We start from the raw sequence: 14968 nt of genomic DNA on the forward strand, positions 1-14968 counted from the left end.
TATTGGATTTTTATGTTTCTTTCCACTTCCAGGCTAGAAAACATTAAGACCTACATTAACTTTTAAAATACAGTTCTATTAATTAGTTCTTAGTTTTCCTCAGGGCCAAGGATAATTATAGTAAAAGTAACCTAGGAGCTTATCAAGTTGTTGTATATTGAATATTGTTTTCATCCACAGAAATTATATTTGCTTAACATGTTTCTTTCTAATAGAGAGTATCTTAGGTTCTTGAATGCAAAATACATTTTTTAGAAGCTTCTGAAATGATGCAATTGGTATATTTTTCAATGTTTAACTGATTATTAATATTAATATAGTACTTATAATTTCATGGGAAGGGAAAAGAGAGTCAAGCAGACATTTAATTATTATGGTGATACATACATTAATTCTCATAAGTGGCCAAATCTAAGAAGAAAAAATTATACTCAACCCAGTATGTGAGATGGACTCACAGAGTCAAGTCAGATCTGTTTTCTCCTTCAAGTAAAGTGAGTCTCCCTTGACATTGAATGAGTTTTCTTTTCTGACTCAGCATGTTCCTGATAGCCCATGTCAACAGGTTATAACTACAAAATACATTTCATCATCTCCTCTCTTGAAAATACGAAGGAAAAGAAAAAGAGAGCGGAATGGGAGAGAGGGTGGCATTTGGGAAGAGAAAGAGCAATAAATTATTGCAATTCTTCTTTGGAGTCTGACAATTACTTTACTTAAATTTGTATATAATGTGTTAGCTTTCATTGAAAGGTTACCATTACGTGGAGCAGACCTTTATTCCTTTCTTTGGAAATCTGGAATCATATGTTCTCCCTAAACAGGAATATTTCCTATTGTGTCTTTTCTATTAATTTTTCTTATTATGAACCTTATCAAAAAATTACTTTGTATGTTCTATTCTTGCTCTGATTTAGTTGCTCATGGGGACAAAACTCAGCTCCATAACTGAAATCTTTCTCAAACAAAGCTGAAAAATAACATACATAATCTGTCTAATAACAGATCTCTGTGTCTTCCTCAGACATACTATACGGTAGTTTTAGACATCTTTAATATTGAAAACAGGTCCAAATTATATTTTTATACCCTGATTTAAATTTCTATTTATTTTTTAAAATCCTAAGTATTTACAAAATCCTCAACCATAGTCAATAATCCTTACATAAAAGGCATGTACCTATTATTTCTCCTGCTCTTTGAGCTTTAAGGGGACCTGACGAATTGTTCATGGTTCATTGGAAGGTACTGGAGGTGGATTTCGTCAAAGAGTAATGACCGCAGAACGTCTCATAGGGATAAAAAGCAACTTTCATTCCTCTTTCTGTTTCTGTAGGTATCTTCTCAGTCCTCAGCTTGGCCTCTGAGTGTACAACCCTTGCTGCTGAGCTTCCCAAAGTTTCCTATGTGAAGGCTCTTGATGTTTGGCTCATTGCTTGCCTTCTCTTTGGGTTTGCTTCCCTGGTGGAGTATGCGGTGGTCCAGGTGATGCTGAACAACCCCAAAAGGGTTGAAGCAGAAAAAGCCAGAATTGCTAAGGCTGAGCAAGCAGATGGAAAAGGTGGAAATGCGGCTAAAAAGAATACTGTGAATGGAACAGGGACTCCTGTTCATATTAGCACTTTGCAGGTAAGGATAAAATTATCCCATGAAATCATTTCCCCCAACCTCTTCATAGTGTCAAGAGAGAGATCCTTTTGTGTATGTGACAAGTTTTGATGAAATTGGCATTTGCTTGTTTTTCTCTCACAGCTGAAAAGAAACTGAGCACAACACACTTTTTGGGAAACGTGCTTTTTAGAAAACATTCAGAACATTTAGGTCAAATACCACTTAAGAAAAAAAGTAATGCCTTATTAAATTTGTTGAGAACTTTGCACTGAGTTTAAGGATTCAACTCTGCTTTGATGGTCACCATTGAATATGGAGACCCTGCTGGAGCACAGAGCTTCCTATTGTTTCTCATTCAATATATCTTAATGAAAGGCCAGAGGACCGTGGGGCATCACTGATCATCTGCCTTACATAAAAAGGCTTGGAGAAGCCTATGCTCATGATTAAATTACCCACCATTCCCCATTAAGTTAGAGAACTTCACTTGGAGCATGTCAGGAAGGCTACTTGTTTATTGGATGTCTGTCTCAGGGAAACGATGCCCTCAGTTAGGAATCTATCCTGCCCAGCAGTGAGTGGCAGGAGAAGGAATATTTAAGATTTTACCCCATAACGCTGTCTTGTCAATTGATTATGGGTCTAAGAATAGTGGACGATGATAAATCTCAAAGAACTAGGCTGTGTAAAGGATTGAGGTTAGCTGTCCATTTACCCCAATGTGCCCTTCATAGATGCCCTCTGGATGGGTGGACCAGTCAACCAGAAGACCATTTCCATTGAGCTAAGAGCAGTAAATTCCACAGAAGACCAGTAGGTCCATTCCATCCTACAGCCTTGAAAATCTTACCTTCCATGCTTTTCCTCTGGTCAGACAATTACTCTATCAGTTTGTTAATCACCACTACTCACCCTACCTAGAATGCTAGACGAGTATACCACATGTGCTTTTTAGGTGCAGAAGCAAAGGAACCATGCTTATATGGTGCTGCCTATGGCCTTTAAACAACTGTTTAAGTCATTTATACTCATTTTCTGAGCCTAAAGCCAAGACCCTCTGCAAATACTTAGCTGAAACCTTCAGGGAGGCTTCTTGAGGCCTTATAACTCCTTTATGCCTTTCATGAAGAATAAGGAGAAAATTCGCATTAGTCTAGTGCTATCTTGGCCTTAAAGATGTCCTTAATATATCTTTTTCATACTTCTACCTCCAATATTTCTATTTCATTATATTTGAAATGAGTTTCTTCCAGAGAACATATAGTTGGTGTTTGGTATTTAAACTGCTCTGCCATTCTCTTATGTTTGAATTGGTATATTTAGATCATTTCCATAATGTAATTATTGATACAACAAGGCTTTACTCTGTGTTTTATTTTTCTTTGTTTTGTTTATTTTGGTTTTTGTTTCTCTGTTTTCTTTTTCATTTTTTTTTTTCTTCTTCTTCTTCTTCTTTTTTTTTTTTTATTTATTTTTTGAGGTGGAGTTTCACTTTTGTCGCCCAGGCTGGAGTGCAATGGTGCAATCTCGGCTCACCACAACCTCTGCCTCCTAGGTTCAAGTGATTCTCTTGCCTCAGCCTCCTGAGTAGCTGGGATTACAGGCACCCACCACCACATCTGGCTAATTTTGTGTTTTCAGTAGATACAGTGTTTCTCCATGTTGGTCAGGCTGGTCTTAAACTCCTGACCTCAGCTGATCCACCCACCTCAGCCTCCCAAAGTGCTGGGATTACAGGCATGAGCCCCCACGCCTGGCCCTCTTTTACCTTTTTTAATGTAGGTTACTTGAACATTTTTTTTGAATTTCATTTTGAGCTTTCTGTGTTGTTTTTAAGTGTATCTCTTTGTTTAACTTCTTTAGTGGTTGGTCTGGATAAGATATGCGTGCATAACATCACAATCTATTGGTGTCATTATTTTGCTAGTTTTTGTGATGTTTGAAAACGTTACCTCTTTTCTCCCTTAAGCTGATGTTTACAATTGTCTTAAATACTTCTGCATACATTTATAATCACATTATAGTTTTTGCATCACCATCAAATATAATTTAGAAAACTCGAGGAGAAGAAAATCTTATTGTATATTTTTGCTCACTGTGTTTTTCTTTCATCTTCATATATTCCAAGGTTATATCTCTTTTATTATTTTCTGTTTAGAGAATTTCCTGTTTTGTTTTTGTTTTTGTTTTGTTTTGTTTTTTTGAGACAGAGTTTTACTCTGTTGCCCAGGCTGGGGGGTGCAGTGGCGTGATCTCAGCTAATGCAACCTCCGCCTCCTGGGTTCAAGCAATCCTCCTACCTAAGCCTCCCAAGTAGTTGGGACCAGAGGTATGTGCCACACCACACCTGGCTAAGTTTTATATTTTGGTAGAGACAGGGTTTCCTCATGTTGGCCAGACTAGTCTCAAATTCCTGGCCTCAAGTGATCCGCCTGCCTCAGGCTCCCAAAAATGCTGGGATTATAGGCATGAGCCACCGCGCCTTTTCAGGAATTTCCTTTACCCATTTTTGGATAGGTCTGTGGGTGACACATTTTTTTACTTTCCCTTTATCTGAGAATGTCTTGATTTCTCCTTCATTGTTGAAGGATATTTTCTCTAGGTGTAGGATTGTGAGGCTACAATTCTATATGCATTTCTTTTAGCACCTAAAAAGTATTCTTCTGGCCTCCATGGCTTCTGATGAAAACTAGTTGTTCTGATTGTTTTTCCCCTGTAGGTAAAGTGTCACTTATCTCTGGATGCTTTCAAAAAAATTGTTTGGTCTTTTGGTCGAGTAGTGATCAGAAGTTTAATTATGACATGTCTCTGTGTGGATTTCTTTGAGTTGATCTTGTTTGAGATTTTTTTAGCTTGTTGAAAATGTAGGTGTATGTTTCTTGCCAAATTTGGAAAGTTTTCAGCTATTATTTCTTTGTGTACTTTTTCTGACTTGCCCTCTCTCTTCTCTTTTCAAGACTCCAATAACGCAAATGCTAGATTTGTGATACAATTGTCCCTGGGTACTGTAGGGAACTGGTTTTAGGACTCTTGTCAGATACCAAGGTTTGCAAATGCTCAAGTCCCTTGTATAAAATGTGAAACTTGGACATTTATTATTTTTGCTTAGGATTGCTTTGGCTACTCAGGCTCTTTTTTAGCTCCATATAAGTTTTAGGATTGTTTTCTCTAATTCTGTGAAAAATGATATTGGTATTTTGATAAGAATTACATTGAATCTATAGATTGCTTTGGGTAGTGTGGTCATTTTCACGATATTGATTATTCCAATCCATGAGTATGGGATGTGTTTCCATTTGTTTGTGTAAGGTTATTTTCATTTTTTTTTTTTTTTTTTTTTTTTTTTTGCTGCATTGTAAGAGAAATTGAGTTCTTAATTTGATTCTCAGCTTGGTCGTTGTTGGTGTATAGCAATACTATTGATTTGTGTACATTGATTTTGTAACCAGAGACTTTACTGATTTTGTTTATCAAATCTAGGAGTCTTTTGGAGGAGTCTCTAGGGTTTTCTAAGTGCACAGTCACATAATTGTTGAACAGCGGTAGTCTGACTTTATCTTTTCTAATTTGGACGCCCTTTATTTCTTTTTCTTACCTGCTTGGCCTGGCTGGAACTTCTTTGACAATGTCTTCTGTAATCTCCCAGTACACTGATTTTTTTTTCCTCTGCCCTTTACATTTTCCTGTTGATCTAATCTATGAGCTTTATAGTTTCCATTTGGTATGTATGTATTTTTTTCATTTGTTCCAACTATGTTCATAATTGGTCACTGAATTATTTTTATCATGAATGTTGTAATATCTTTCTCAGATTTCTCAGAATTTTTTTTGTCTTTTGTTGTACAGTTTGAGATCTTTCCCGGTTTTTTGTATGATGAGTGATTTTGTATTGAAACTTGGACATTTTGATATTATATTATGAGACTCTGAATCGTGTTTAAGCCTTCTGTTTTAACTGGCTTTCTCTGACTCTGTTCTGTCAGGGGAAGGATGGGTGCTGCCTCATTACTTCCAAGCAGAGGTACAAGTCCAGGTGTCCCACTTGGTCAGGGTAGAGCTCCTTGTTACTGCTGGGTGGGATTGGGGGTCACCAGTTCCCCATGCTGTCTCTACCAACACAGCAGCAGGGTTTGCCTTCATGTGGAAGTCCTGACCCTCCATGGCCTCCTGTGACATCATCTCAGTGTTGAAGAGGAGGAGCATCTTGTTACTGCTGGGTGTAGGTGTAAGTCCATACTCCCTACATAGTTTCCATAGACACTGTGGCAGGGATCAGGGCCTTGCTCCTGGTCTACGGTGATGGAAGCCCTGGATCACCACTTGACACTACTTCAGTGGAGATCAGACTGCCTCATCACAGCCTTTTTAAAGTCCAAGCCTTGGCCCCCTCACCTCTTGGATGTTGCTGGCATGTCTTTTGGGGTGGGGTGGGAGCACATTTTTTTCTGTACTATTTGCCAAGAATAGAGAGGTTAATATCTAAAAGTGTTCTGTGTTGCTGGGCTGACCCTTTCTTTGTTCTTTGGCTAAACAGACCAGGCCGTTGGGGCTTTTCTTGTCTGCACCTGTTGGCATTTCCACTTGCTGCTTCTTTAGCCCCAAATCCGGGATTATATGAGACCGAAAGGGAATGCAGGAACTCACCATTGCATGGTTCCTTGGGTCCCGAGTCCCCGGGTTGATCTGCTTCCTCTTCTCTCCCTTTCACAGTCTCTCTCTCTCTCCCTCTGTGGGTGTGTGTATGTGTGTGTTTTAATGTAATGTCCAGGATTTTTTGTTGAACTTAGCAGGAGGAATAGGAAAGGTATGTCTACTCTATCTTTCTGGATGTAGAAGTCCTCTATGCTTTTCAAGGCCCTCAGCATCCTCATCATACCTGCACCCTGCTTACCACACTCTAATAATTCAATAGATTTGTCAGTGGGCTACTCTTAACACTTTCATTGTTGTTGCTGTTCTGTCTACTGGGTCGTTTCAGACTTACTGCAGTCCTACACCAGGAAAACAAACATTTGGAGTAATTTTTATTCCCTTTACCAATATTTTATTTTTTTCTCTGTTACCACCCATGTAAGAAGTAACATAATATCTAGAAAAACTACGGGATTGCTTAAGGGCATGCTTTGGCACGACAGAGAAATGGTATTGGAAGCATACTGTTTGTGAGAAACTGAGTTTCCCCTTCTACCGCATACACTTATTTCTCCAAGTCAAAAATGGAAGGAAGAATACCTGAGAGCCTTATCTTATGTGGAAGTGTTCTCTACCTGATTTTTTGACACTTGCTATGTACTCCTCGATTTATACCTCCCTTTTACCACTTCCTCCCATTTCCAGCCCACCAATCCCCTCTAACTTGACCTTTGGTTAAGAGACTTGGATACAGAAAGCAAGGATGCTCTATAGAACAAGTGCTTGATTCCTAGTAATCCCTATGATCTGCTCCATTGGCTGGCTTATTATAGGTCCTCAATAAGCACAGAAATTAAAGGTAGTAACAGAATACTAATGTGTGATTCAATTAAATTATGCTACTAGATTAAATTAAATGTAGTAACAGAATACTAATATGCAATGATCCTGATACCTTAATATATTCCATCAGGTAGGGGCACTGATGGAAGGAGGCTAACTAGAGCCAGCTTTCTAGAGCATTGTAGAATATATTCAGATTATTTATGAACATGGATAGCAAGGATGAGAGGATCCATGAAGTAGTAAACCCAATTATGTTATTTTAAGTTTATCTTTAAAGCAGTAAAATTAAAAATAGTAATTAAAATAATTACCCAATAAATAAAAATTCAACACATTTAAGAACTTTTATATTTTAATTCTCTATGTTTTTAGCTGCTCATAGAAACACACTTGTTTGAATTCTGAAACTATGACATTTTACTTCAAAAGACAAGGAGAGATGCATAGAGAGTTAAGAATTGACCAGAAATTTTAATCTTTAGAAATAAATATAAATTACTCTTATTCTTTACAGGACAAAAATGCACTTTCTAGACTAGACTTTGTACCTATGGAATATTTGTTTCCTGAGACAGGCTTCAAAATGATAACATGAGTCTAAAAATAACTTATATGAAGTGTGTAACTTGATGAGTCGTAAGATTGTTGCATATTGGCATATGAAAGAAGATATAAAAGTAGAAATGTATAAATTGTTATCCTTTTAATTCAATGGTTTTGCAGTGAAAAATGTAATTAAACTTTTAGTTTCAAAATGCATTTGTGCTAATGTACTTTGCTTTTCTAAATGCAAACTTTTGCCAAATAATTTCAATATTGTTATTCAACAAAATAACAATAATAATTAATGGAAGCATAATATAATTTGGATTGTAGGAAATGTTTGAAGCTGATGTATAAGATAATATTGTGCTTCCTAAGGAAATGAAAGATTTAAAAGGTAGAAAAAAATGATAATTTGTAGTTTTTACTGTAAGATTTTTTATAATTTGTGTCCTATATGCAAAAATGTGTTACCATGCTTATATAATTATCTGGAGCATTTTTTTTCCCAGTAAAAATGGTGCTTTTTCAGTCATTCCAATGTCTTGGTTACTTTTGTTTGTTCATTCACGTATTACTATTTTTATTCAACAAAACAGTTAAGAACCTACTGTTGTTAATGTCACCCTATTTCTAATGCATAGTATGTGCCATACACAAAGGTTTTATGAATAAAAGACAAAGAAAATAGTACCTATGCCTATAAGTTTATATAAATTAAAAAATAAAAGCTGCTGTTTATATTTAAAGGATATTTTTAATGATAATGATTTAATGGACTTAAATTTAGCAAAATATATACAAATTATTCCCTCTGAACATATTTTATTGTCTGTAGAGGATACCATTATTAACATGAAATCATGCCTAAGTGTTCTGGTCAAGAAATACTGCATAAAGTTGTTTGCTTTTAAATTTGTGTGGAATGAAACTTAAAAGAACCACAAATAAAATCTTAGAGGCTAAAGTTGGAAGCATTAGAAAGTTTTTAATAGCATCGTTTTTTATTCTTGACAGTTTCATTATCACACTACCTCATTTTTGTTACCAGTAATTTTCAGAAGTGACAGAAGTTTATATGATGAAAGTAGATGAGACACATATTCATAATAAGGAGCAATTGAGAAATTATTAATTGTAGGTTAATAAAGCCAAATTCGCTTTTAAGAATGTGTGTTAAGTAGGACTAAAGCCTTATTTATTAGCAGTTTATTTCATCTCTTTTCATGTGATGTTATAACTGTTTAAAATAGTATTTATAGTATAAATTCTTTTGTACTTTCATGTATATATTTGATATGATAATAAGGTGTAGGGAGTATTAACTGAAAAAAAAATTTTCTTCGTGTAAAATCTGTGATGAATGGGGCAAGGAGACTAGCCAACTACTTTATGAATCATGACCTATTTAAGAAGCTCTGAGTACTTCTTATTAGAGAACCTAATCTTGTTCTTTATTCAGTTATGTCATTATCATTAAAAATTACTTCTGTAGTAAGGTTCTGTCCACCCCACACGTGCACCTCTACTTATTCTTGAATACAAGAATCTTCAAATATATCTCTGAGAGACTTTTTAAGGAATTAAATGGCTAGAAACTTAATATAACCAATTTGCAGCTTTTTTGGAATGCTTTATAATGTTATGGCTTCAACACTGAAAAAATTCTCTTACTGACATGTTTACTATATTTAAGTAATCTCTGTGAATAAACATAATATTCTATATCTATAGTTTGAATAAACTCTATGGATCAAATCCTAATATTATTTACATTGCTGGCAGAATTTATATGGTTATATAAATAAAATAGATTAGAAAATTGGAAATACTTATTTGTGGCCTAGGTTATAATATTATATAAATTTGGCAATTTAGTTATTTACAGATACTACAGTCACACCTAAAATGATATAAAATATGATTTATAGCAAATGCATTTCTATAGTATGTTCTAAATATACTTGGTGTTAAGCCATTAAGTCTATAGGCAGAGTCTGGAGTACTCTTTTGTTATGATAAGTAGCTTCAAAAGCCTAATGAGTACACCGAAAGCCTTTGGAATGGGGAATTCTAAAAGGAGAAAGAGCAACTGTAATACCCACAGAGTCCTTGATTTTAAAAATTGCTCGAAAGTCTTAGAGTAATGCAAAGATTCGATATGTAGAGTCTGTTCTCCACTTCTATTCCGATCAAGATAGTGAGTTACTCTTTACAAAAGTTCACTGATACATGCAGAGACTCACACATTTCTCAAACTGCATTGGAAAACTGAAGATTAAATGTGGTCTTCTGTCTGATGTTCTGTCTGGAACAATAATAGGTCAGATGTGAGTGTGCAAGTCCATGTGTGTGTGCACACGCATGCCTGCCTGTACACATACTGTTGGAGGTTAGGCAGTGGACAAATTGATGAAAGTAGTCTTTTAAAAATTCAATTTAGATAAATGGGGCAAAAAGTAGATGTGTATTTGTATGTGTTTATGTGTGTGTATGCATTTCCTGAAGTCATATTTAAAGAGTTTAGATTTTAGTTGCTGCTTTTTCTCTCTTGCACTCTTTCGACTAGGGTATAGTCCATTTTGTGCTGCTATAAAGGAAATACCTGAGCCTGTATAATTTATAAGAAAATAGGTTTATTTGGCTCATGGTTCTGCAAGCTGTACTAGAAGCATGGCATCAGAATCTACTTCCAGTGAGGGCCTCAGGAAGCTTACAATTATGGTGGAAGATGCAGGGGAGCCGGCATGTCAGATGGCAAGAGGGGGAGTGAGAGGGAAGGCAGGTGCTAGGCTCTTTTTAACAGCCAGATTTCACTTGAACTAATAGAGAGACAACACATTCATTACCACAGGGAGGACACCAAGCCAGTCATGAGGGATCCGGCCCCGTGACCCAAACACCTCCCGCTAGGCCACACGGCTAACACTGGGAGTCACATTTCATCATTTTTTTTTTTTTTTTTTTTTTGTCAGACATTTTGCTAGACACAGAGTCTAAATTGATAGGGACTAAAGCCTGTCCGTACTTCTTGATGCCATGCAGATGTAGGCCCTGCTCTTTCATGCACAGCTGAGCTCTCACAATTGGTAAACTGTAACTGCACATTAAACAAGTAGAGTGGGGGTGGGGACAAGAATCCTCTTTTTTCACAGTGGCCTGCTTCTTGACACGTATTCTTAAAAGCGAATTTGGCTATATTAACCTACAATTAATAATTTCTCAATTGTTCCTTATGAATATGTGTCTTATTTGCTTTCGTCATATAAACTTCTCTCATTTCTAAAAATTACTGGTGACAAAAATGAGGTAGTGTGATAATGAAACTGTCTAGAATAAAAAATGATGCTATTAAAAACTACTTCAATTAAAGTCCTATTGAACCAGGATGGGACTGTGTTTCCATTTGCGCTATCTTATAATGAACAATTTCTAAATAAGTCAATATATTGGTGGTTTACATCTTTTTTTTCAAATATCAAATGTACAGAAAGGTGAACTTCTAGTTCCTCAATCCCTATTCCTCCATATCAACATTTTTTGTGTATTTTTCTGCAAACATATTTACATAAATTTTTTTAAAGTTTCTTACCCACTGGCATTTTACAAATATACATATGGCATAAAGTATATAATAACAAAGCCAACATTTGTATGCTAGCTTAAAAAATATAACATCAATATGTGCTCATAATTGGAGGAGAAGTGGAAATAACTTAAATGTATAATCACAGAAGGATGTATAAATACACTTAACTTGCTTTGTCAGTCAGTTTATCTTCGGCATTTTTGCTATCCACCTTTGAACACTGCCATCTGGCTCTTGTCTAGGAAATATATATATAAATATATGTTTATTCAGGTAAAGGATAGTCTCCTGGTACCTAAAGTACTGTTGAGGAAATATTTGTTTTACTTATTATATGAGGTATAGTGTTTTTAACCCAGCTATAATTTAGTAAATGTAACTAGTCTATAGAACTAGTCAAAGTATGAATTGTATTTAAAAAGCAATAACTAGAGTAACTGTGATATACTAATAATATACAATTAAATGATTTCCATGTTCAATAAAAATTGAGTAAATGTCAAGAGTGAAGATTCTAAGGGTGAATAGCAAAACTCAGTGGTAAGAACAGTGAGAAAATGAAGCAATCTAGCCAAGAACTTACCTTTTTGTGGACTTTTGTGATATGTCAGTGCTATTCTCAAACATTGGTGTTAGCCTATTTCTCTAATCTAAGAGCATTTTGATTACTAGAGAGAGTTCAGCATAAAATATAATTGTCCTTTTGTATCTGCAGGGGATTGGTTCCAGTATCCCTGCAGATATCAAAATCTATGCATACTCAAGTCCCCGCAGTCTGCCCTGTGGAACCTGTGGATACAAAAAGTTGACCCTCTATATCCACAGATTTTGTGGACACTATATTTTTGATCTGCATTTGGATGTAGATTCAGAACCTGCAGATACGAAGGGGCAACTGTATTTATTTTAAAAATAAAAGCCCATGTATAAGTGGACCAAACCTGTGTTGTAACTGTAATTATTTTGTATATTATAGGGAATTTATTCAAATTTCATAATTCAGAAATTAGTGACTAAATAATAATCTCTGTAGCATATGGTCTATCTGAAGAACACATCATTCCTCTGTATTGTCTGAGCATGTTTGGTTAAGTTCAGCCAACAATTTGGGAATGTCTATCACTAGTAAATATTTGGTTCATGGTAATTGTGACCATTTTTTAGTTCTTGTTTGTGAATGTGACTTGGAGTCTGTCTCATTGGAGGGATAAATTCCTTAGCATTTATAAGCCACTCTACTTGGAAACAAGATCTATAGGGAAGTCAAAAGCTAGTAATACCAGAGCATTTTTATAATCCATACGTTGTAGAATATTGTCTCTGTCCTGGTTAAATATTGGAGCAAGGATGGATTTTTATTTATTAGTCTTACAACTGATAACTTTCACAAGCCTGGTAGCACCTAAAATCAATCTGAGCTTTGATTCCTTAGCATAAAGTAACCAATCAAAAGTTCATTCCATGACATAAGCCTCATTATTTAGGCAACATTTTAGAGCCCTAAATGCTCAGGCTATCTGATTGTTTAATCAGATAACCATTCTCTCTGTTAGTTCTTTGTGACATAAGCAAATACCTCTTGTGGAAACTAGCAATTTTAAAAATATCCTTTGAAGAGATGTGTTTCATAAGTAGAAAGATTCTAAATACATTGTCTTCAATATTTATTCTTAGGTTGGTGAGACCAGATGCAAAAAAGTTTGTACTTCTAAGTCTGATCTGAGATCTAATGACTTCAGCATTGTTGGAAGCTTACCAAGAGATTTTGAATTATCCAATTATGACTGCTATGGAAAACCCATTGAAGTTAACAATGGACTTGGGAAATCTCAGGCTAAGAACAACAAGAAGCCTCCCCCTGCAAAACCTGTTATTCCAACAGCAGCAAAGCGAATTGATCTTTATGCAAGAGCATTGTTTCCCTTCTGCTTCTTGTTCTTCAATGTTATATATTGGTCTATATATTTATGATAAATCTTTTCCATTTGTACAAAATAAAATTCAATTTCATTGTGACCTACTCTATTCACAAATGCCAATCTGTGAGAACTTTTGAATTTTCATAGCAACATTGCATTTTGGATGCCATTTGATTGTAATAAAAATGTGGCACCTTAATTTTGAATGGCAGCATGATCATGTAATGTCTGTGCTCTAATAACGATGTATATATGTATAGTGAACATATTGCTTAGTAATAAATGAAGGACAAGCATACTACATAATATAACCCAAACAATTCTCTTCAGTTAGTGTAAACTGCAAATACTACAGATAATTCTGATAATAAAATGATATGCACGCTGAATCCTGCTATGGTTACCATTCTACCCTATGTAGTCTTTCAAATTTCCTTCCTTGTAACTTTCAAAGAAAGCCATCTTATTCTTGTAAAATTTTAGATGGTATTATCACAGATTTTAAAAAGTCGTATTACATATTGTTTAAACTTTGTAAGTAGGAATGTATCAATTATAATTATGCAGGCTCTGTGGAGAAATAAAGTTCACAAAATATTAATTTATAAAATCAGCTCATTTTAAAGTGTGCTTGTGTTGTCAAAATATCAGATAGTAATACACAGTAAGCATTTTTAAACAAAGGGAAACCTATATTTATGTAACTGTATAATGAATTCTGACAAAATAAAAAATTAAAGATACCTTATTGATGAAATATTTAGCATAAACAAAATTCTATTTAATCCACCTTAAAATGTAAATGTATTTTCATGGATTTCATTTGTTGGTACATATTACATAAAACATTGTGCCTTAAAATGAGTCGTACATATTTTAAGTTGGAATGCAGTAATAGATATATGATTTTACATCATTTTTGAGAAGCCAAGGGGAAATAATAAGTTGAAAAAGAAATTCATAATTATTATAAGATTTTAACTTTTTTATTTTATTAAAATGTTTGCATATTTTAAGCAAAATTAAAAATGTTTTCTGAATTTATTTTTTTATTTGAATATTTTGGGATTAGTCACAAAATATTTAGAGATTAAGTAAATAATAGCTTTGTTTGTATTAGACTTCACTTCTACTTGTATTTTCTTTCTTGTTAAAAGTCTAGACAACTGAGATTTACTTACTTTGAACTTGTTCCAACCCAAAAGTAAGCACTAAGTCTCATTTTATGAGACCACCATTTCTTAATATCACATCCAGTGCACCTTTGTCTTTCTGCCATATCTGAAATAGAACTACTGTTAATTCACGTAGATAAACATAAGACTAAAGAAGTATATTTACATTATCTGAAGAGTTTTGTTGCAGCTATGAGTTTGTGTGGCAAATTCGATAATAAAGTATTATTTATACAAATTGCCATATGTGATTCAGTGCTATTCAATTTATTGAAGGCTTGAATTTTTAAAAGATTCTCACTGATGACATTATTTTTAATGGGATATAATCGAATCCTTTGTAGTCCTTCAGCACCCTCTAGTTGTAAAGGTGACATCCGAATAATTTTACAGTGCTACAGGTAACCCTGTTGATGGACTTAATAATATCTTCTAAGACCCAGGACAAGAGCATTTTAATGGAACTGTGGTAAGAAAAAAAATATGAATATGATTTAAATCACTTAAAATGTTTACCTGTAATTATATTTGCTTTTAATCTGTTTCCTTTATTTTGGCAAGTTTCATTCATATTAGGGAATGTGAACTAGATATAGAGTTTTAAGTGGAAGATGTACCATATTGAAGACAGATCTAATTATATAAAAATTTAT

At 34.6% G+C, this 14968-nt stretch overlaps 1 protein-coding gene across 4 annotated transcripts in view; it reads left to right on the plus strand.

The window, feature by feature from the left end:
* Nucleotides 1-14553, plus strand: part of GLRB (glycine receptor beta) — a 90733-nt gene extending 76180 nt beyond the window's left edge. For all 4 annotated transcript variants that reach the window (XM_074040672.1, XM_005556156.5, XM_045392989.3 and 1 more), the window contains 2 exons: nucleotides 1337-1629; nucleotides 12896-14553. In XM_074040672.1, coding sequence (XP_073896773.1) covers nucleotides 1337-1629; nucleotides 12896-13192 — 590 coding nt within the window. In that variant the 3' untranslated portion in view covers nucleotides 13193-14553. The remainder of the gene's footprint in view (nucleotides 1-1336; nucleotides 1630-12895) is intronic.
* The last annotated feature ends 415 nt before the right edge of the window (nucleotides 14554-14968 follow it).

Source organism: Macaca fascicularis, chromosome 5 (assembly GCF_037993035.2).
Source record: "Macaca fascicularis isolate 582-1 chromosome 5, T2T-MFA8v1.1".
NCBI lineage: Eukaryota > Metazoa > Chordata > Mammalia > Primates > Cercopithecidae > Macaca > Macaca fascicularis.